At 38.4% G+C, this 23120-nt stretch overlaps 1 protein-coding gene across 4 annotated transcripts; it reads right to left on the reverse strand.

The window, feature by feature from the left end:
- Nucleotides 1-1927: 1927 nt before the first annotated feature.
- On the reverse strand, nucleotides 1928-20078 carry LOC104087624 (probable E3 ubiquitin ligase SUD1). 4 transcript variants are annotated; one of them, XM_070196838.1, is made up of 10 exons: nucleotides 19615-20078; nucleotides 12172-12237; nucleotides 6506-7198; nucleotides 5395-6162; nucleotides 5095-5306; nucleotides 4611-4964; nucleotides 3879-4051; nucleotides 3627-3790; nucleotides 3397-3543; nucleotides 1928-2804 (listed from the first exon to the last, which is right to left on the reverse strand). In XM_070196838.1, exons 1-10 carry the CDS (start codon nucleotides 19774-19776, stop codon nucleotides 2316-2318), a joined length of 3228 nt encoding a protein of 1075 aa, XP_070052939.1. In that variant the 5' UTR covers nucleotides 19777-20078; the 3' UTR covers nucleotides 1928-2315. The 4 variants fall into 4 exon arrangements, with proteins under 4 accessions (XP_070052939.1, XP_009590452.2, XP_009590450.2 ...); XM_009592157.4 differs by lacking the exon at nucleotides 12172-12237 and having other exon boundaries at nucleotides 3879-4036; nucleotides 19622-20078; XM_009592155.4 differs by lacking the exon at nucleotides 12172-12237 and having other exon boundaries at nucleotides 19622-20078.
- Between the last annotated feature and the right edge of the window lie 3042 nt (nucleotides 20079-23120).

Genomic DNA, 23120 nt, shown 5'->3' on the forward strand with positions numbered 1-23120 from the left:
CATGACATCCATCTAGCGGTCCAAAAATACACACTATTTTTTTATTATCAAAATTACCCATATGTTTAATAGCAGACCAGGTGGACCTTTAAATTAATGTGTTGCCATCTTTTTACTAGGCCACGTGGCACTCTTGTCCATAAATCAAATTAGGATTTAATTTTGACTCATTAACCGGATCCAACCCTAATTTTTGTTATCACACCCACTCCCACTCACCTGACCACCCCCTTCCTTCTTCTCCAGCCATAAACCCCATATTAATGGTGTTTGCAAACCATATCTGAAAGATTCTGATCATGTTCATCACTATTTTCCGCTATTGGTTACCATCTTCAGCGAGGAGATCTAGTGGTCGCGTCGCCGGTGGTAGAGGAATGATGTCGGCAGTAGCATCCTGGAGAGCTGGAGAGAGAGAGAGAGAGAGAGAGAGAGAGAGAGAGAGAGAGAGAGAGAGAGAGAGATAGATAGGTGAGGGTAATGCCAAATTTTCGACGATGGCGGCGATTGGCCGGTGGTAACGCCATCAGTGGTGGTGATGGAGGAAGAGGCTAGGACGAGAAGTTTTTGGGATTTAAGTGCATGGGAGTGGGTGTGTTGGGTGATAAGGAAGAAAGAGAAAGAAGAAGAAAAAAAAAGCAAAGAAAAAGAAAGAAAATAATAAGGTGGTCAAATAAATGGGGCGGGTATTAAATCCAGGTCTGATTTCATCCCGAGATTGCCACGTGACCTAGTAAGAAAATGAAACGTCATTAAATTGAAGGCATGTCGATTATTGTTAGCGTGGGGGCAATTTTGTTAATTGAATTAATATTGTGTGTATTTTTGGACTAATAGATGGAGAGTGTATCTGTAAACTATTTAACAAATAATATGGGTAGTTTTGACTCTTTTACGTTTATTTTTTGCTACCGAGTTGAGATTGACACATTTAAATGATGCAGTTGATTCATTTATTACCTATGATGGCAAAACTTGTTTATTGTATTAGTTTTTATTGTTATAATACCGAGAGTGGCTATTTAGTGGTGTTTTGAGGCATATGAGACAGTGGAGACATTTATTGATATAGGTGTTCCAACAAATGATTTAAGTTTTTCTACAGTTTGCTTCTCTTTGTTCATATTTAAGATTTACATAAGGAAAGCAATCGATTTGAGGGGATTTTATCATTACAAACTTTCATTTGCCATGAACCAAACAAGAAAACTCCATAACATAAAAGTTTAAGAACTTGATGGGTCAAATATGCCCAGAAAATATGCGCGTGGGACTACATATACCCTCCATATAAGGCCATTTAAAATAAGGTCATATTTGAAGCAAGTATTGAATGGCAAGGGCATGTTTGTGCCAAAGTATTAACGACGGACAAATTCGCTCGCTCAAGTTCGCATAGTTCAAGAGCATATTTGGACCTTTTCCGTTTAGAGATTAATAATCCTAGGATTGTTCTCCCACATCTTGTATAGGTTAGTTAATACCACCATTTTAATATAAAATTTGTACTAGTATTTGGTAATACTTATAATTAAACATAGGATAAATATAAAATCAAATTCTATTTTGGAATTATTATTCTAATCCTAATAACCAAACAACCCCGTCGTATTTCATTAGGCAATATGGATTCCTGAAAGAAATAATAGAAAAACAGGATGAGTTTTACCTATTTACGGCATAAAAGATGTTTGTATAATCAGATTACTTAAAGGTCGACTGTACGTAAACGACTATATACAAACTATGGGTGTCATGATAGTTTAACTAGGCTAAACATTACCAATAGAACGTGATATGTTGGGCTTCCGAAGCAAATAAAAAAGTAAGACTACCACTATTAGTAGTTCGTATTAATCATTAAAGTGACGAAGTCGTTGTTTTAAGGTCCCAAGTCTCAATCAAATGACATAAGATTAAAACCAAGTGACACAAGATTAAAATGATGATGAATATGGATACTCAATAACCATCTCCAGTGACTTGCTTCCGCAATGGGTAAATACTTGGAACAAACCAGCCCCTAAATCTGAACGCTTATATTCCTCATATCTTCTAAACGTACAATCCAAAATAAAAAAAGGAACTGTACTCTCCTAACAAAATGAACACTGATTTGCAAAGGGCGCAGGCACGTATTAACAAGAACTTATATATCACTATGGAGAAACTGCACATAATTAGTACTGACTCTGTTCCCTCTTAGGTTCTGCAAGAGAGCATAGCTAGATCTGTTAGCAATTTACATACCTCTGCTCCCAGTCAAAAACATCCTTCTCGAGGAGCAGCTTAAGGGGCCACAATTGGCACAAAATTTAAGCATCTTGCAGAATAGCATGCCTCTGTCTTAACCCTACATCAGCCTCCTGGTCATCTCTATCCACTCTTGAACTGCCTTCTCTAGACTCCACTAATTCCTTTTCCCTCTGCTCCAACTCTTCCCCATAATCGTGAAGTCTACGACCAATCAAATAACGGTCATCACGTATAGAATTGTGGAGATTGGTGAACCATGCATGGAAACGTTTTGCACAGAACCAGAAGAAACTGAAGCCAAGGCTACCAAGCCAAGCAAATCTATAGACAGCAGAGTTAACAAGTAACGGGTAACCAAATATTGGAAATACACCCTTGGCTAAAACGTATGGGAAACACAATGCCGTAAGCAGCTTCATGATAATTGGAACAACAATCTCGCGAAGCACCCAAAAGACTCGCAACCTAGAGAAACCATCTTCCCTCACCCTCTCAAATTTCATTCTCCAACTTCCATCCACCAGTGGCATCATATGATCTAGCATAACCTGGTAGCACAAATTAACTCCCAATATGAGTACTATGGAACAAAAATCAGCCAAGGGAAATAAAAGATGACAGCCAGGAAAGCGCTGAGGTTTTAAATCTTAACACAAAGAAGGGCAAGGGCATTCTTGAAAACTCTCTTGAACATTTTTTTGGGAGGTGGTGCAGTCAAGAGTTCACTTCTCTCCTTATTCTTTTTTTAACAACTCAAGCAGTCAAGAGTTTTGAACTTTAACACGGTATAAGAGGTCCAAGAGAAAGCATGCTTGCTGTTTTTAAAACAATGTTAACTCCTGGAGACAAGGCGATGAATGTGAAGACACGGCCATCCTCTATAGGGGAATAGTTGCTTCCAAAATTAGTATTATGCACACAACATACATGGCTCGCCAGGAAAAAAAAAAGAAACAAAGAAATTATCAATTATCAAGGGGTGAAAAGGTAGCAGAAATGCAAAGCGGAAGCTCCACATCCATTAAGTAATTAAAAACAAATACTCAACTGCAAATTCTGTCTTGCCACATACATTCTCGTTAAATAAATGAAACAGAATAAAGGTAACAACTAAAGTAGATTAAATGACATGAAACTTACCAGCCTAGTCCAGATTTTTAGAAAGATTAATCCCAAAGCCCAATCCTGATATAGAAGGAACACTGGGCTTTCATCAATAGGCACTCGCATAGGCACAATGACCAGAACTTCAAAAAGCAGCCCAATCAACAGAGGGATGATAAAAATCTGGACAGAGAATCAGTGAATGAATTAACAATATGAAAAAGAAATCATGGCATAACTCTTGAAACAGGAAATTTTGACATTACCCATATTGACAACAGTGCAGAACTCTTCAGAACAATGACACACCATTTCCAAATTTGGCCCATCAAAACCGTAGCTCTCCTCTTCCTAATTTGTTCAATGGAGTACCTTGCCCCAGCAATAGCGATCCAAATTGCATAGCTTCCAATTACAAATGCATACAAATCTAAGAAGTTAAAGCAACAACAGGGTCAATAATTATTGTTAAACATCAAAAACTAATATGCTGTTACTGACTTAGGTAAGTCTAATACCATTGCACTTGATTCCATGTGTTACTGGAAGACGTGGGAGGACACTGAAGAGCACTCTTCCAAGTGAAATCGGAACTATTATCAGGGCAGAATTAAGCATGAGGAGAGTCATCCAAGCCACAATCAACAACAACACAATACGAAGCACAAAGGCAGACCTGCTAAAAGATGTTCTTGAACAACATAAGTTGCTTGTTAAAAAATTTATAGTAAGCTTAGTATTGGTAATTATAACTTCTCTTTCCTTATGCTTCCACAGACTAACAAGAAGAGCATTATAACTGAACATAACAGGGGTGTGTATCCGCATTTTTGGCAAAAGCTAATGTTATCAACTTCCATATTTTAAAACAAGCAAAGGACAATTAATCATGTAGGCTCCACTTGAAAGAAATAAGATCAAATGAACAGAAAATTTAAGTTTAAAGTATTTTAAAGAAAATAGCACTTAAAATCTTTGTTGACAAGATGATGCGCTTTACCAAGAAAGAACAAGCATTGCTCTGCCAATTTTGGTTCTACTTATTATTCATTACCAAGGAAAATAGCTTTATCTGATCACATTTTTAAGTAAATATATACAGTAACAGGTCTAGAAGGTATTAGTGAAGTGATTGAATTACCCAAGATGTAGATAGATGGCTGCAATAGAATGCAAGTCCAAAGTACGATAGTATAAAATTCATCGTCCAATAAGAGTGGATTAACATTCTGGGGCATAGTTCAACTTACTTAGGATCTGTTTCTTCATCACCATCATACTCCAGAAAGTTTGCATTCGCTGCATGCCTAGCTCTATTCACATCATCAGTAGCGAGTCCTACCAGCGCCCTATCAGGTACACCATGTGGTGCATGCATCCTTTCCAGCCTTACTTGATCACCATTACCATTCTCTTGGCCACCATTATACTCGGGATGGGGCAGTAAGAAATCAGTTAAACCAAGAGCCCATCCAATAGCAGTAAACCAGTAGCAGAGAAGAGACTTCATTGTTGTACGCAGCTTAAAATGCTCAATCGCAAAAGGAATACAGATTTGAAAGAGAAGCAAGTCAGCAGGAATTTCAGTAAATGGATCAGAAACACTGCAAAGGCCAAAGAGAATGATAGTTCCATGAGTTAACGACAGGGCTGAATGTCGAAACACCACTTCACATATCAATTACACACTAAAACCAAAATCAATAGAGGGAGACAGCATTCAAACAATCTTACGAAATATCAAGTGGGAAAATGGAAGGAGTCATTTGCATGGCAAGTTTGACAGGCAAAAATACAAGCATCACTATTAAACTTCCATAGACAGCCACTGATAAAAGAACTCTACGAGCATGCTTGTGAACAGGATCATCAATCAGATCACGGAATGGGTTGTAGTTGGGATCTGCTGGATCTCGCAGGAAGTAAAGAACCCCTTTACGCAGAACCTATATAAGTATAGTACATAATTAGTAAAAGAACATTTAGCAGTATAAAGATGGAGACTTTAAAGATTACAGTTAACAGAAAATTTACCCCTCGAAGAAGGCTAACAAAGATACTTATTTGTAGCATGTAGACAATCCCTACAACCCAATGAAGTAATGAACTCGCCAATGGAGAGACAGAAAAAAATTCAACTCTTTGGGTGATCGATTTCCCAAACATTCTGATGGTGCAAACATCCAGCCACCATCCACACATCAGAGGGAAAACTCCAAGTTCAATGACAAGAAGGAACGCAACCTTAATCATAGTCATCAGATGCCTCATCGCTGCCACAAACTGCCTGAAGAGGGAGGGGATGGTTTCTGCAATGGAAGCAAGGCCATAAAATCTTCCCAATGTCAATGGCTCTCCGCGAGTGTACCGAATTAGAGCGAGAATTCCAAGGTAGAAAACTACTAGAGAAAATATAAACATATAGCCAACAGCAAGAGTGGTAACATCAGAAAGCCTGGATCCCCAAAGGGATGATCCATTCAAAAAGTCAGCTGACACTGTTGCACTGAGGTTATCTGATGCTGCACTCAAATCGGTGGCATTTCCATTCAATATTTCAGCAACTTGACCAAGCAAACCATTTTTTTGGTCGTCCGCTGTCAAATTTGCTACAGCAGTCAACGCACTCTTCAGAGTAATATTGGCCAAGAAAACTGCTGTTTCAGTAAGTGGCATGAAAGTTGACAATACTGGATTACTGGCGGAGGACAGAAGCCAAGACATATAATAGAGTATAATTTGCCCTAATGATAAAGGAACAAATATTACTACTCCAAGAAATATCATATTACTGGCAAGAACCTGCATTGATAGGAGGGCAGACCGCCATATCAGTTAATTCTCCAGTGTGGACGACAAAAGCAGAGTAATTAAAGAATACATTAGGAGGAGATAGGGGCATTCTTGATGAGTAGAGCATGAATTGTAATAACAAGAAAAGACCCTTCAGAATTGGAGCTTGGAGACTTACTGCAGAAACAAAACTCACTAATTTAAAGTAATATAATATATTTACTGGATGGATGTCAGGGCATTGAAGATGCCTAAAGAAAATGATAATTTACAAGAAATATAAAGCAAGCATGCCAGATATTGCAAAAGAAGTCCAAAAGTAAGAACACTTCCAACTGAACAATGAACTTACAGTAAATGCATTTTCAACCAGATGAAACACAGGACCATGCATGCCAACAAGCTCATCAAAAGGTACATCCTCCGCGCCATCAGCGTCATCCAAACCATCAAACATCTGCTCGACATGAGCTTCAAGCCGTGCTGCTTGCATCTCCCAATGGGCTGCAACATTTTCTGCATTTCTTCTGATTATTTGACCAGCTCCAGCAGCTCCTTGTGCACCATTGGCATCTTCACCATTCCCATCAGCAGCAAAATTTCTATCAGCTTGACCAGGAGCTCTTATTGCAGCATGAACTGCATTTCTATCTGCATCTTCCTCCCTATCAGCTTCTTGTCCCCCAAATTCACGCAAATGTCTGAAGTAGTCTCTCAATGATGTTACCCCAAGAAAGATAAACACGATGCTTGCAGAGAGTAAAAAACCATGCAGACAGTCAGTAAGCATAATGGTTGTAGATAAGTGACTCAAAAAGAGTCTCGGAGCTTCTCCAAAACTTCTTACAAAAGCCAATCTCCATATCCAGAATGTAATAAAAGGTATTATGAGCAGCCACACAGAGAGCACAAAGCTAAGACGAAGGAAAAACTGCAGGACTTGACATGCTTTCACAGCCATCCCGACAACAATCTCTTGAAAAGGAAGCCTGGCTGGAGCGTTGTCAGCATAAACTGGGGAGAATGAGAATGCATGTTTGCACACCTGCGTTCGAAGATAAAGAAATTAATGAGATTCGACAATCACCTTAAGCAAGCATAGAAGAGAAATTTAAAAAAAAAAAAAAATACATAGATAAAAGCCAATTGCCACCCAATGGTGTGGTCATGCTGTCAACAAGTGAGACGAAAACCATGGGAGATCAGGGTACAAATTTCAATAAACGCAAAAGATATTGGATGATTTATTCCCGACTTCCCAAACCTTGGAAAGTTATCCAATACTTGTGTTGGTGGGAGATACCAAGTACCCAGTAGAATAGTCAAGGTGCATGCAAACTAGCCCAGACACCAGGCACAACTTATTAGTTTAGGAACACCTGTCCAAAAATAGAAATCCTTTGGAAGGATTTTTCTCTCTTGGGAAATGAACCGACTTTACTTTCTTATCACATGATGCTCTGACGTGGCCTTTCTCAAGTGACTCTACTTTCTCTCCTTCTTAACCATGGGAGGAAAGATCTTCTTTTCTTCTAGCGAAAAATCCTTTCATTTAATAGACATCAACAAGCCCTCTTTTGGAATCAAGTTAGAGTCCTAAAAAAATAGAAGTCAAAAGTTTCATGTCCCTAATAAGGTAAAAATTGGGGCAATTTCTTTTAGAAAGTTCATTTCAAAAGAAAAGAAAAAGAGAAAAAAAAAAAGAAGAAAAGAAGAAAAAGAAAAAGAGAAAAAAGAAGGAAAAAAAAGATATAAAGAAAAAGAAGAAGAACAACAACATACCCAGTATAATCCCACGGGTGGGGTCTGGGGAGGGTAGTGTGTACGCAGACCTTACCCCTACCTGGAGAGGTAGAGAGGTTGTTTACGATAAACCCTCGGCTCAAGAAAAGGTGGAAAGGAAGAAAAGGGAAGAAGAAGAAGAAAGAGGGGGGAGAAAGAAAGAAGAGGGAGACAAAAGACGATAAGGAAAAAGAGGAGAAAAAGTAGCATCAAATAGTAAAAATCAGGGAGCAACAATTTCCAGTAAAAGGGAGGAAAAGTAGCATCAAATAATAACAATCAGGGAGCAACAATTTCCAATAGCAATTTTCAAAAACAATGGACGTGGTTGCTAAGTACTAGATATAATAACAAACTAGAAGGAACTAACTTTCAAGGAACAACCAGAATATTACTAGTACTACTGGTAAACCTAGGAGAAACTCACAACTACCTGTCAACTCAGCACCTTAATCCTCGACCTCCACACATTCATATCGCTAGTCATGTCCTCGGTTAGGTGAAGCACCGACATGTCCTACCTAATCACCTCTCCCCAATACTTCTTTGGCCTAGCCCTGCCCTTCCTCAAGCCCGCCAAGGTCAGTTTATAGTTTTCCTTAAGTTCAATCTCACATCTAGGAAACATACTTCCTAGTTTGAGTCATTCAGGTCACACTTTTAGGAGACGCACTTCCTATTCTAAAGTTTGTTAGTTTTACCCCTAGGAGATGCACTTCCTAGTCTGGGTCTTTCAGATTTTATTTTTGGGAGACGCACTTTCTAATTTTAGGTTACAAGTTTCACCCCTACGAGATGCACTTCCTAGTCTGAGTCTTTTTTGAGAATGGTAACAAATTTTATTCATCAGCACAAAGATTATGCTGGCAACAGTATTTACAGGGTACTATCCTTGTGAACTTTACAAGGCTTCCAAAAATTGTAGAATAGATTCTGCATCTCCTACAGAAAACTCTTTACACCAAAAGTGAAAATTTAAAATACAATTCATTTTAACTACTTGTATGGAGCTACTCCTGTCTTCAAAACATTTGTTATTTCTTTCCTTCCATATGGATAAAAGAAACCTAGCGCCGCTTAAGTCATCTTCCTCACCAAGATTCCAACACCCAAACCCAAAAACACAGTTAAACACTCATCTTCTCTCTTGATTTTCCTTTTTTCCATAGCCACATAAGTACTAACTTGAGGTCATGTAAAAGCCAAAACAAAGCTCTGTCACTTTCATTTTTGCCGGCAACGAGCATCGCCCTTTCACCACAACTGCCGGCGAACCATAGTCCATCAGCTTCTTCCTCCTTGTCACCACCATTCCCCAGCCTTGCACAGTCACAACTACTGCAAATTCACTATTTTCATATCCAAAAGGCATTAGATATTTTAAGGTTTCAATTTCTGGTTTAGCTCGAGTTGTCCGGCGAGCTTCGAGGTTTCATCAGCAAGGTCTCCGGTTCGAGGTTCTATTTTCCGGTCAAGGTTTCAGTCGCACGTCGAAGTGTTGTCCGTTAGTTTCCGGTTCGAGTTCCGTCCATTGTTGGGTTTCAAGACAACTAGCATCTTCAATTTTGAGGTCCAATTCTCTCTCTGTCTTAATCCTCTATTTATTGAAATGAAAATGGCATGAGTTTTTGTGAACTGGGAGTTATTTGATTGAGTTACTTATGACTTGTTACTAATTAGATTATGTTGGTGCTGACAATTACTCACTTGTTGATTGAATTTTGTTGGTTGAATACAAGTTAGGATTATCAATTAATGGGCCATAGGTTTCAGTTTAATAAACTAAAATAAAATCGGGTCCTAATTAGTCAAGTTGGCCGTGGGGGGTGGGTAACAAAATTTAGAACTTAAACATTTTATTGTTTCTGCTTATTGTTTTATCACTTGTTTATATGGCTAGGAGCATGCCTAGGTCGTCAATACTTGGGTAGGCAAACTTTAGGTCTTCGTTTTTATTTTATTCGAGATGAGAGGTCGTTCCCTTTAGTTTATATCCAGGAGAATGCCAGTAAACTCTGTAAATTTTTTATCAGGGGAATGCCCCCGAAGTGAATGTAAAAGGAGGCCGAAGCGACATCATCATGGACGCGTAGTAGGATAATTAGATTTGTTTTTGTTATTTTCTTTTCTTTTATTTTATTTATTAGGTGGGGACGAACTCGAACCTCTTTTGGTGTTTATTTTCCGTTTTATGTGTTTTCTATATCAATTTGAGTATTTTTAAAGCCAACTAGAACATGTACGCAACCGTGACTTTCACGGGACTTGGGAAATGTCTAATACCTTCTCCCCGAGTCAAATGAACCCCCTTACTTAGAGTTTCTGGTGCAGACTATGTTTTAGAGTCTAAATGTGTTTTAAAGGATAAAATCTTTTTTTTTTTAAACGGTGACTTGACACACCGAAACAATTGTCAAGTGGCGACTCTGAAAAATCCTTTGAAACACGAATTTTGTCACTTTCAAATTGAAAAACCCTTTTGAATTTTAAAAATCACTTTATCTATTTTTAGAGGGGTTAAAGTGAAAAAAAGGGGTGTGACAGCTTTGGCGACTCACGAGCAGTTTAAAAAATGACAAACAAAACCTTCGGTAGGTTTGTGAGGCTGTACAAAAAGCTCCAAGGGATTCAGTGGATCTTTGCAGAAGATGGGGAAAGAAAATAGAGGTTTACTTATATAGATATACTCGGATGCTGCTGATTCCCATAAATGGCCTAAACCAGCCATGGTAGAAGGTAAAATAATCAAGATTAGTAAAGAAGTAGATAAATAGCAAAATAAGGTTAACTCAAGTGTCTGGTCGGATGTTTCAATGATCTATTTAGTTCTAGCACCACAAACAATATAAAGAAATGTATATGCAGGACTTAAAGTGACACCCCTATCACACAATCATTTTTTCTTCGAACTCCCATCAAAGTAGGAGGCAGTGCAAATTAAAGACGACAAATGATTCTGAAGCTGGAATAGTGATCACTCATGACGGGATAGAACTGGCTAGCTATAGAACATGAAATTTTTAGGTCAAAGCTATTGGCATCCCTCTCCAAGCTTGGTCTTCAAACACTTTCAGAGTCGTCAGAGCTTTATAGGGAGGCTGCATCAGAGTGTATCAAGATATGAAAAACAGAGAAGATGCAGGAAGCGAGGCTGAGATAGTTCATACATGTGAAGAAGAGATGCATGGATGCTCCCGTGAGTAGGTGTGAGAGGTTGTTAATGGTGGGTCCAAAGAAATGTAGAGGTAGACCGAACAAGTATTGGTGAGAGGTGATTAGGCATGATATGACAATATTCAGCTTACTGAGGACATGACTCTTGATAGGAGGGTGGGAGGTTGAGAATTAGGGTAGAAAGTTAGTAGGTAGTCGAGCGTTTTTCCTTCTCATACCTGTAGTTTTGTATTATTCTCGTATTTCCTTATTCTTAGATTGTCTATTACTACCTGATGTTGCTTCTGCTTCGGTTCTATTATAATCTTCTTGTTGTTACGGCTTCTTTTTCCTTAACTTCTTCACTATTGCATTTACTTTTCTAAATTGTAGTGTTTATGCTTGCCTTGAGCCGAGGGTCTATCGGAAACAGCATCTCTACCTACACAAAGTAGGGGTAAGGTTTACGTACACACTACCCTCCCCAGACCCCACTCGTGGGATTAGACTGGCTATGTTATTGTTGTTGTTGGCGTTGACAGACTCAAGGTGGGAGATGATGTTATTAAGGATAAAGAACAAATCAGAGAAGAAATTCTTAGATTAATATCAAAATTTATATACTAAAAGCGAAGTTCGAAGGCCTACAACTATTTTGCGGATCTGGCCAGCATCTCTGGGGAGGCAAAAAATGGCTTGACAGAACTTTTGAGGAGATAAAGGTTTAGAACCTGATAGCTATACTATGGGCTTTTTATCAGAAATCATGGGAATTCATTAGACAAGAAGTTCTGGATGCACTCAATCACTTTCAAATATAATAAGGTGAGATCTTGCAATGCTTTATTTATTACATTGATCCCTAAAGAGAAGGGGACAATTGAATTAAGAATCTACAGACCCATTAGTCCTATAGGCAATGTATACAAAATTGCAGCAAAGGTTCTAGCTGAAAGAATAAAAAAGGTCATTGGCAAACAATCTCACACTACTCATATTTGACGCCATATCTAGCCTTCACAACAATATGCTGAAGAGTATTATTTATCCAGTGAATGTTGTCCAAAACATTAAAGAACTGACAGAAATTATGGATGTAATATTGGCTCTTTTCCTGCCACATATTTGGGCCTCCCAGTGGGCGCAAAACTCAAATCCGCAAAAGATTGAAATGGGAAAAAGAACGCTTAGCATCACGGCAAATGCAATATCTCTCAATTGGACTATTTCATGTAACTATTCCCTATCCCTAAAAGAGTTTTGAATCAACTAGACAAGATCAGAAGGACCTTCCTTTGGGAAGGTAATAGTTAATGTCATAAATTTCATTTGATTAAATGGGATTAAGTCACTCAACCAAAACTCAAAAGTGGCTTGGGGTGAGAGACCTAGCATGCCACAACAAGAGCCTGCTGGTGAAGTGGTTACAGAGATATGGTTCAGGTGAACGTGGGATCTAGAAAGATATGATCAAGGCAACATATGGTGCACAGGATCACTGGTGCACAAAAACACCTAGATCCCCTCATGGTGTAGGACCCTGGAAGTATATAAGTATACTATGGAATGAGATCTCTCAAATGATCAGTTTTAAAGCTGGAAATGGAACTCAAATCAGGTTTTGTAAGGACAAAAGGCTGTACAATGCCTCGCTGATGGAGATTTATCCCAACCCTTTTGCAGATAGCCACTAACCCAAAGTCAACTACTACTTAGAATAAAAGTGGCAACACTTGGAAGATCTTCTTAACATGCTGGGAAGATTGAGAAATCACCACACTGATGACCAAGTTGAAGATAGACTAATCTGGGTGAATCAAAAGGGTGGTTATACACTGTAAAAGCTAGCTACACCCACCTCAGTGCACATAATCAAATCACAAGTTTTGGCCTTAGAGAGTATTCTGGAGAACCAAAACATCGGCCAAAGGTCATATGTTTTGTCTGGAGTCTAACCCATATAACCTTAGCAGAAGGAGCATACAGCCAGTGAACAGATGCTACATGTGCTCCAACAACTCAGAGAGTATCAGCCACCTAGTTTTGCAATATACAATCGCTAGTGATCTATGGAACATGTTCCATTCTATTTTTCGATTCAACTGGATCAACAACAACAACAACAACAACAACAACCCAGTATAATTCCACTAGTGGGGTCTGGGGAGGGTAGTGTGTACGCAGACCTTACCCCTACCCTGGGGTAGAGAGGCTGTTTCCGTCAGACCCTCGGCTCCCTCCCTCCAAGAACTCCCCACCTTGCTCTTGGGGTGACTCGAACTCACAACCTCTTGGTTGGAAGTGGAGGGTGCTTACCACTAGAGCAACCCACTCTTGTCAACTGGATCATGCCTTTTAAAAAGATGCCTATGAAAGCTGGTGCTCAGAGAATTGACAGAACCATCCAGAAGATCTGGATGATTTGGACAAAAAAAACCAAGCTGCTTTGATGGAATTTCAACTCCAAACCACTCCTTAAGAAGTAGGTGTCTTCTTAACTTATTTTGTTGGAACAACCTAATCCCTGTAATTAGTGATGATCAGTTTTTGGACTTTGTTAACTCCACATCTCTAGCTTAGAACTAATGTATTGGAGCTAGCATTTCCATTCCTGTGCTCACTTTTGTTCTACTGCATCTTCATGATGCCTTTTGATGAAACATCTTATTTCATCAAAAACTGGCCTAGACACCAAAATTATCCCAGAAAAAGAAGATCCAATCCAACTTGCTATATGTGAAAATAATCAAATAACAGAAAGATGAGCTAGACAGCTCAAATGTTACAACTTACATGATACCACCTCCTGACCGGGGCATCTATGTCTCTCCTCCTCACATGCCCAAATCATCGTAGCCTCGATTCCCGCAACTTGGGCCTCGATTCCCGCAACTTGGCTTCCACGGATGCCACTCCCACCTTGTCCCTAATAACTTCATTCTTAATCTTGTCTTTCCTGGTATGTCCACACATCCATCTCAACATCCTCATTTCAGCTACGCTCATTTTCTGGACATGGGACTTCTTGACGGGCCAACAATCAGCTCCATACAACATAGCCGGTCTAACCACCACCCTGTAGAATTTGCCCTTAAGTCTAGGCGGCACATTCTTATCGCATAAAAATCCCGAAGCTAGCCTCCATCTCATCCAACCCGCTCCAATGCGGTGAGTAACATCCTCGTCAATCTCCCCGTTGCCCTGGCTTATAGACCCAAGATACTTGAAACTATCTCTTGTGGAAATGACTTGAGTATCAATCTACTTCTTCATGCCTCTCATCACTGAACTTGCACTCCAAGTATTCAGTTTTTGACCTACTCAACTTGAAACCTTTGGACTCCAGCGTCTGTCTCCAAACTTCCAACCTAGCGTTAACACCTCCTCGCGTCTCGTCAATCAGTACTATGTCATCAGCAAATAACATATACCATGACACGCTCCCTTGTATATGTCGTGTCAGCACATCCAACACTAGGGCAAACAAAAACGGGCTAAGGGCTGATCCCTGATGCAACCCCATCTCCACAGGGAAATGTTCCGAGTCTCCTCCCGCAGTCCTCACCCGAGTTTTAGCATCTTCGTACATGTCCTTAATCACCCTAATGTACGCTACCGGGACTCCGCTAACCTCCAAACATCTCCATAGCACCTCCCTCGGGACTTTGTCATAAGCCCTCTCAAGGTCAATGAACACCGTGTGCAAGTCCTTTTTCCTCTCCCTATACTGCTCCACCAATCGTTTCACAAGGTGAATGGCTTCTGTAGTTGACCGTCCCGACATAAATCCGAACTGGTTCTCAGAGATAGATACACCTGTCCTCACTCTCTTCTCCACTACCATCTCCCAAACCTTCATAGTGTGACTCAGCAGCTTGATACCCCTATAGTTGTTGCAGTTCTGGATATCACCTTTGTTTTTGTACAACGGAATCATCAAACTCCACCTCCAATCTTCGGGCATCTTCTTTGTCTTGAAAATGACGTTAAACAAGCTAGTAAGCCACTCCAAGCCTACCCTACCCGCTTCTTTCCAAAATTCCACCGGGATCTCGTCAGACCCAGTCGCCTTACCCCTGCTCATCTTCCGTATTGCCACATCAACCTCCTCACACTAATACGCCTACAAATCCCAAAATCTCTCCGACTTTCTGAGTTCTCCATCTCACCCAGCAGAGAAAGAAAAAGAAGAAAAACAACAAAATAAAACAACTTTAGTTTGAACTACGTTTGACCTGATTCTTGTATCAACAAGATACATAGGCAGCCTTACTTTGGGGTTCGGTCACACCAAGTCAAAAATTCAAAATTCTCTCATGTCAAAGAAATTGGGGCAAAAATTTTATCGATTCCAAAAGTTGTAAGTTTAAACCCTTCTGTTTTAGTTATTTTGAGCCTTCATGACATCCTTTCTTTCTAACCCTGTCCAAAAGCCGCATTACAGTCCATAAAGACCTTCTAGATAATCTTTGAGAGTGCCAAGTCCGACATGCAAGGAGCATATGATTTTTGTACCGTTGTTAATGCCTTGTCAGTTGCATCATGAGAGAGAAAAAAAAATGAAAGTCTTATTGGTGAAAACCCTCACGGGCATCATAAGGCGATAGTTGAGAGAAAGAACAAATGAGAAAGGCTTGTTGGTGAAAACCATTCGGGACACCATAAGTCGAATGAGGATCGTGAATCTGATAGAACTATTGGAGCATTGAAGCCAATTTCACAGCTTGAAGGTATAACAAGAGTTGAAGATTAGACTTGTTGGACATATCAGGACGCTCAATCCAAAATGCATGTCATGGTCAGTGGAGTCAGCCGCCATATCAAATAAATTTCTACTTTGTTCTCTTTTCTACATAGAAATTTTCTTGTTAAATACAATTTTTCCAAACTCTCTCTTCTTGCTTCATTCCTCTGGCTTTAATTGAGTCCCTTTCGAGTATTTTTCCCGGAACAAGTGAAAAATGACTTCAAAATATGCTACCAGCTTTACAATTGCACAATGCAGAGTCTGGCTAGAACATCAAAGTGACATAAGCCATGGAAGGATAGTATGCATGCCGAGTTGATGACAGTTGACGCATGTTGGGATTCATGTAAAAAACAAATGTGCAGTAAATTCTAGATGGGTACAGTGCATCACGTAAAGGGTATTGGAATTAAACGAGTCAGATATATTCTCCGTGATAAGGGTTGTCCGGAAGAGTGGTTAGCCAGCATTGTCTTCCAAGTTAAAATTAAAATTAATCATGGCAAGTGCAGGAGCAATCGCCCTCAAAGTCAAGGCCACAAACCAACCAACATGTTTTAAACTTACAAGTTTTCTTTGCTTCAAACAGGGATGAAGACTATGTGCAAGCTTGAATTTTCAAGGTATAGTTCCCCAATTCTGTTAGCACAAAGGCTGTCTGAGAAAAACTTTATCTCCTAAGCAATTTCCTAGTTGGGAAGAACCGTACCTTCTAGACGTACCCCTAGTCATGAGGAGTTTTTAGCTTTCTTTAAGTTCAGGGCCCCGCCTGTAGAATAGGGCCAGTTTTAGTTTTGTTAAGTTGTTAATCTTTAGCTTTACTTAAGTTCAGGAGTCCCGCCTGGAAAATAGGGTCGCATCTTAGTTTTTCCTAAGTTGTCAGTTTTAGTTTCCTTAAGTTGTTAATCATTGCTTTCCTTGAGTTCAGGGGTCCTGCCTGCAGAATAGGGTCAATTTTTAGTTTCCTTAAGTTGTCAATCTTTAGCTTTCCTTTAGTTCAGGAGTCTCGCCTGGAAAATAGGGTCGCATCTTAGTTTTTTCTAAGGTTCTGAGATAGTGTCCCCTCAACCTCAAAACCTTTGATCCACTGCAGTTGTTTTGCTTTGTCAAGCATCTTGCTTAGATCTTTATTACTAGAATTAGAAAAAAGGTGTAGAGGGGACCCCCCTGTCTAAATTCCTTTTGTGGAGAGAGGAGCCAATGGGGCTCCTATTTACCAAGACAATTATTTTACTGTAGTGATGTTGAACTTTATCCACCTTATCCATCTTTCCCCAAGCCCCATCTTCCTTAACATTGTCACGAGATATGACCCATTCACTTGGTCAAAAGCCTTTTCCACTTTTAGTTTGCATAGAATACCAGGGGCACCACTTTTAAGTCTCCAATCCAGAACTTCATTAGCTATTAAGGTTTCATTGGTGATTTGCCTATTCTTGATGAAAGCATTTGAAACATGTCTATATCTTCGCATCCAACATAAGAACCTTACATCGTTCAAACATTCAAATGCTATAGAATGCACTATTTAGTTAATTTTCATGCTATATAAGATTTAAATGCTATAGAATGCACTATTTAGTTTATTTTTCATGGACAAGCTTCTTTTAATTGTAACACCCCCAATAGCTGGGAGCACTAGTCCACGAGGTAATCCCTTAAGCAAAACTATCAATAATTTTCAATAGCTTAAACATTTCCCTCAGTATAGCATGCTACAAGACTTTGCCAAAAAGAGGTGTACAGATCAAGAAAACGGACCCGTCAATAAAGGACGAGTAGCGACATCAGGCCGCGCAATTATAAGTTCTAATCCAACTTAAGTGTGTCTCAACCCCAAACTAGTTAGAATTGGCTCTAACAATCCATTGTGAAATTTCCATTCTATTTGAATCCATTCATTCCAATACTAAATTAAAGCTATCATCCCTAGGAGAGTAAGTTTTAAGTACCTTGGGTCTGTTATACAGAGGGGTGGGGAGATCGACGAAGATGTCACACATCGTATTGGGACGGGATGGATGAGATGGAGACTTACTTCCAGTGTCTTGTGTGATAAGAAGGTGCCAGCAAAACTTAAAGGTAAGTTCTACAAAGCGGTGGACTGGCCGAGTATGTTGTATAGGGCTGAGTGTTGGCCAGTCAAAAGCTCTCATGTCCAGAAGATAAAGGTAGCAGAGATGAGAATGTTGAGATGGATGTGCGGGCACACGAGGTTAGATAGGATTAGGAATGAAGTTATTCGAGACAAGGTGGGTGTGGCCCCAATTAAGGACAAGATGCTGGAAGCGATGCTTAGATGGTTTGGACATGTGAGGACGCGGAGCAAAGAAGCTCCGGTCAGGAGGTGTGAGAGGTTGTCATTGGAAGGCCTAAGGAGAGGTAGAGGTAAGCCGAAGAAGAATTGGGGTGAGGATTAAGCGAGACATAGCGCAACTTCAGCTAACCGAGAACATGACCCTTGATAGAAAGGTGTGGAGATCGAAGATTAGGGTAGTAGAGTAGTTAGTTTAGTGTTCTCCCTGTCATACCGGTAGTATTAGTGCGTACTTTAGTATTCTGTTGGCATTAGATTTCTATGACTACCTGCCATTTCTTTCATTGCGGCCACCTGATTATTTGGTTGTTATTTGTGTTGCTTTTACCTGGCTTCTCACCGTTGCGCTTCTTGTTTTTTTCTTCTTTAACGTGGTGCTTTTAAATGGCTTCTGACTGTTGTGCTTCTTATTTTTCTCTTCTTTAACGTGGTACTTATACTTCTCTGAATCGAGGGTCTATTGGAAACATCTTCTCTATCTCCACAAGGTAGGGGTAAAGCTGCATACACACTACCCCTGACCCCACTATGTGGGATTATACTGGATTTTTTGTTGTTGTTGTTGTACTAAATTAAAGCTACGTATTCGCTAAATCTCATGCAAATGGGCGGAGGTAGAAGTAACTTATGGGTTCATCAAAACCCAATAACTTTGACTCGGACCCTGTATATGTGTTAAAAATTCACTAAATAAGTATGAATAATAGATTTTGAACCCAGTAAATTAAATGAGTTGTGGTAGAAATCCCAACTCGAAACCGTATGTTCAAATTCTGGATCCACCTCTGCGCCCGCATATAATATATTGCTATACAAGTTTGTAATTCTTGCACACACCAGACATAATATAGGTGTAGAAATAACTGAACCTTAATCTTTACCACTAATGGTCATTAAATTTATTTCACCCCATCTAACAACAACAACATACGTAGTGTGTTCGCAGACCTTACCCCTACCTTGTGAGGATAGAGAGGTTGTTTCCAATAGACCATCGGCTCAGAAAAGTATAAGCATCACATTAATGAAAATATAGACAAGAAGGGACAGTACCAAAAAGCCATATAAAAGCAGAATAAAAACAAGATATTAAGGTAATCAACAATGAAAGAAAACAACGGTTAGTCATAAAAACCTACTACCAACAAAAAGCGAGACTGCGTGCCAATACAAATGTTATGAACACTCTAGACTACCTACTCTACTACTCTAATCCTCGACCTCCGTACCTTCCTTGATCATATTCTCGGTCAGCTGAAGTTGCGCCATGTCTTGCCTAATCACCTCTCCCCACCTCTTTCTTTGGCCTAACTCTACCTTTCCGTAAGCCCTCCACTGTCAACCTCTCACACTTCCAAATAATAGATTCATTGATCGCTTAACCTTTTCATGTAATTCCCTAACTAATACATTTATCAAAGAAGGAAATTACATACTCAAAAAGTTGAAAGGAAACTCTAACAACGAACCTCACATTGGCGAGCATTGCTGTGATTAAGCCATTGAAGAAGGCAATCTTGGTGAACATACTTGATGCTACCGCTACAAGCGCATGGATACCGCAACGGATTATCCGTGTCACCGGGGTTACGACAGATCCGGCAAACATCCTCGTCTTCATCATCGTAATTGTTCGCTACAGAATCCGATAAAGCAGATGAAGACGAATTGATCGCATCGACGGTAGAGGTTTCTGCAACAGAACTTCTCAAGCCACTGTCGTGCCCCGCCGGTGCAATCTCCATAAACGATTGAATTCGAGCACTGTTTCAATTTTACAAGGTTTTTGAGGTCGTGCGGATGTGTGAATTTATTTCATGAAGAGGTGGCGTTACGGACTGGAAGATGTGATTATGGATGTGGCAGATGATGATTTTGCCCTTCCGAACGTAATTGTGCTTTGAAAGACGGCCGTTTGGTTAGCTTACGGGCTGGAAGTTATAAACGGAATTATAATACAAGGATTAAATAGTGAATATGAGTATTATAATACATAATTATTTAGTAGATATATTTTTATCGATAGATATTTGGGTTATATATATATATATATATTAAAAGCATGAATATTTTAGCGAAATGTCGTTCGTCTTTTTTACCCTTTCAAAAATAAATTTTATACTAAAGAAAATAGTCATTTGATAATTTTCATAATATTTAAGGCTTTCAAATCATTAAAAATATTGACTATTAAATCTTTTCCCTCCTAATATTTAAGAATTACAAATTAAGTAAGATTTGACTTAATAAATCCTTTCCTTATTTAAATGATGTACAATTATTTTAACTGCTAATTGGAACATTTGATTTTTCTTTCTTTTTCAATTAAAGAATCCTGAAATTGTTTTACTTATTTGGCTTCTTTTTGCTAAAGTAGCATGTTTTGCTATCTAATTGAGTACTAATTGTTATGTTTGCAGGAATCACTAACATGCTACATATGAGCGGACTTACGAGAAGATAGAAACGGCAAAAATGTTGATTTTTATACATGTTCATGTCTATGAGTATATAATTTTAAATAATAGTTAAATAATATATTTGAGTGATAAAATAAAATTTATCGAAAAAAGTGTAAGTTATAAGAACTTTTGAAAGAATATCTTATAAAAATTATTGTTATTTCTATGACTTTATACTAAATACAAACAAATTACACGAAAATATCTTTATCGTGATTCTTTAAAGATTTGTCGAATAAAATAAAGTTGATTTTTTTGGTCTTTTAGAGCTATAAAGTGGATTTTTTTTTGGGTCTTTTAGAGTTTTCTTTTTGTTTGTTTGTTGCTAAATGTCTTTTAGAGATTTGAGAACGGAGAGATTGATTCTATATAGCTCATGAGAAAAATTAGTGACGATATAAAGTCTAAAAATGATTAATGTTGGGTTAATATTTTACAAAAATAACTTACTATATAAAAACATAGAGAGATGCCATTTATTGGGGGAAAAAGATTCAATTAATTACAACTCATTTAATTTAGAATACATTTACTGCTATTTTATCCTTATTGTTTCAAGTTTTAATTTTAGCAAATTTGGTTCTTAATAGTATACTATAATCAATTTCTTTCCCTGTCAATAGTCTTCTTATGAAAACAAATTTAAGTACTCAATTGTCAATTTGACAAATAATTTTACTTTTATGATGAATTTTAAAAATAAATATTTTTTGATTTATATAAATAACAGTAACGGTTCAATAAGCATAAAGATCCAAAAATAAAATAGTCATTGATTCTTTACTATTTTAGAATAAATTTTATCTAAAATAAAATTTTGTAATGTATTCGATAAAAGTGTAATTACAACTAATATTTCCAATTTGGGTCGAGCTATATATCTTACATTCTTATTTTATATCTTACACTTAGATTATATCAAAGTAAAAAAATCGCTAGTTAAAAATTCGTAATCTATTGATCTACATTAACATATCTTACACTTTTATTTTATAACTCAAGCATAATTTTTAATAAGATACTAATGCGGTCTCATTTTTAAAAATATAATTCGTGTGACAGGGTACGCGCGTACACTAAAACTAGTTAAACTAAAAGAAGGGTAGATGGTCTATAATATAAAATACATGTTTGATATATACTAAATAAGTTGGGATAAACTTTTATTTTCAATTTTAATCTTGAATCTTTTTTAAAACATTTGGAAGAACCTTAGAGAATGGCATCTTTGTTATTATAGTATTTTATTTCTCTTTTTCATTATAGTATTTTATCCCGGGATAGTAATTTCGGGGTTATTATTTCGCCTTCAATGTGAGATAAAATAATACCATAATTGTGATATAATTATTCACGAAATTGCTAATTTTGGATTTGAAATTAACCAAATGTGAAATAAAATAATTTCGCATCTAATACCGAGATTATTATCTCTTATCCCACCAACCAAATCCCTAATAGCTTGATCTTCACCTTGTGCACGAAAGATAACGATGATAGTGTCAAGATGCAAATGTTTGGAAAGGATCAAGCCTTGTTACAAAGTTATGGAGGTTACTATTTAGCATAAGAAATGGGATACAACGTGTAACGACCACGCCCGTCATTTTAAGTTTTAGCATTTTGTTCGGTGGTTTGAGACCTTGAGTAGCTTCTTATGATGCATTATGACTTGCGTGTGTGGTTGGCTTTGATTTATGAGAGATTCGGGATTGATTTGGAAGAGTAATTCCCATTATGGATGCTTTAAGTTGGAAGAATTGACCAAGGTTTGACTTTTGAGTAATAGACTTGGGAATTAGGATTTCGTGGTTTCAATAGATTCGTATGATGATTTTGGACTTGGGTGTATGTTCGAATTTGGATTTGGAGGTTCCTACAAGGTTTTGACCCTAATTGTTGAAAGTTGGCAAGTTGAAGAAGTTTGACCGTAAGTTGACTTTGGTGTTATCAAACTCTGATTGTGGTTTTGAGACCTTGGAAGAGTTCATTTAGTTGATTGGAACTTATCTGCGATGTTTGGTTGTAATCTGGATGTCTAAGTGTGATTTGGACGCATTTAGTGAAGTTGGAATGTTTGAAAGTTAAGAGATGGATTTTGATCTTCGACTCTTAGTTTTATCATTATTTTTTATGTTTTGAGCCTTGGAATAAGTTTGGATAAGTTATTTGGACTTGTTGGTATGATTGGTCAGGGTCCCGTGGGGTTTGGATGTGTTTCTGGGTGATTTCGGACCATTTTGGATGAGTTTGCACTTCTTGTTTTCTAGCGTCTCTGATGAGCTTCGCGATCGCAGGAGGTGCATTATGATCACGTAGATATTAGGGGAAGTTGGGAGCTTGTTTTTCATGTTCGCGTAGTGTTGGGAAAACTGCTCTCCGCATTTGCATGAGTTTGCGTTTGTGAGAGGGAGAGCATGGCTGGGGTATTTGGTCTTGTGTTCGCGGAGCGGCTGACGCATTCGTGATTGAGTAGAAGCAGCAGACTTTTGCGAGCATGTGGGCA

This window comes from Nicotiana tomentosiformis, chromosome 3 (assembly GCF_000390325.3).
Source record: "Nicotiana tomentosiformis chromosome 3, ASM39032v3, whole genome shotgun sequence".
Taxonomy (NCBI): Eukaryota; Viridiplantae; Streptophyta; class Magnoliopsida; order Solanales; family Solanaceae; genus Nicotiana; species Nicotiana tomentosiformis.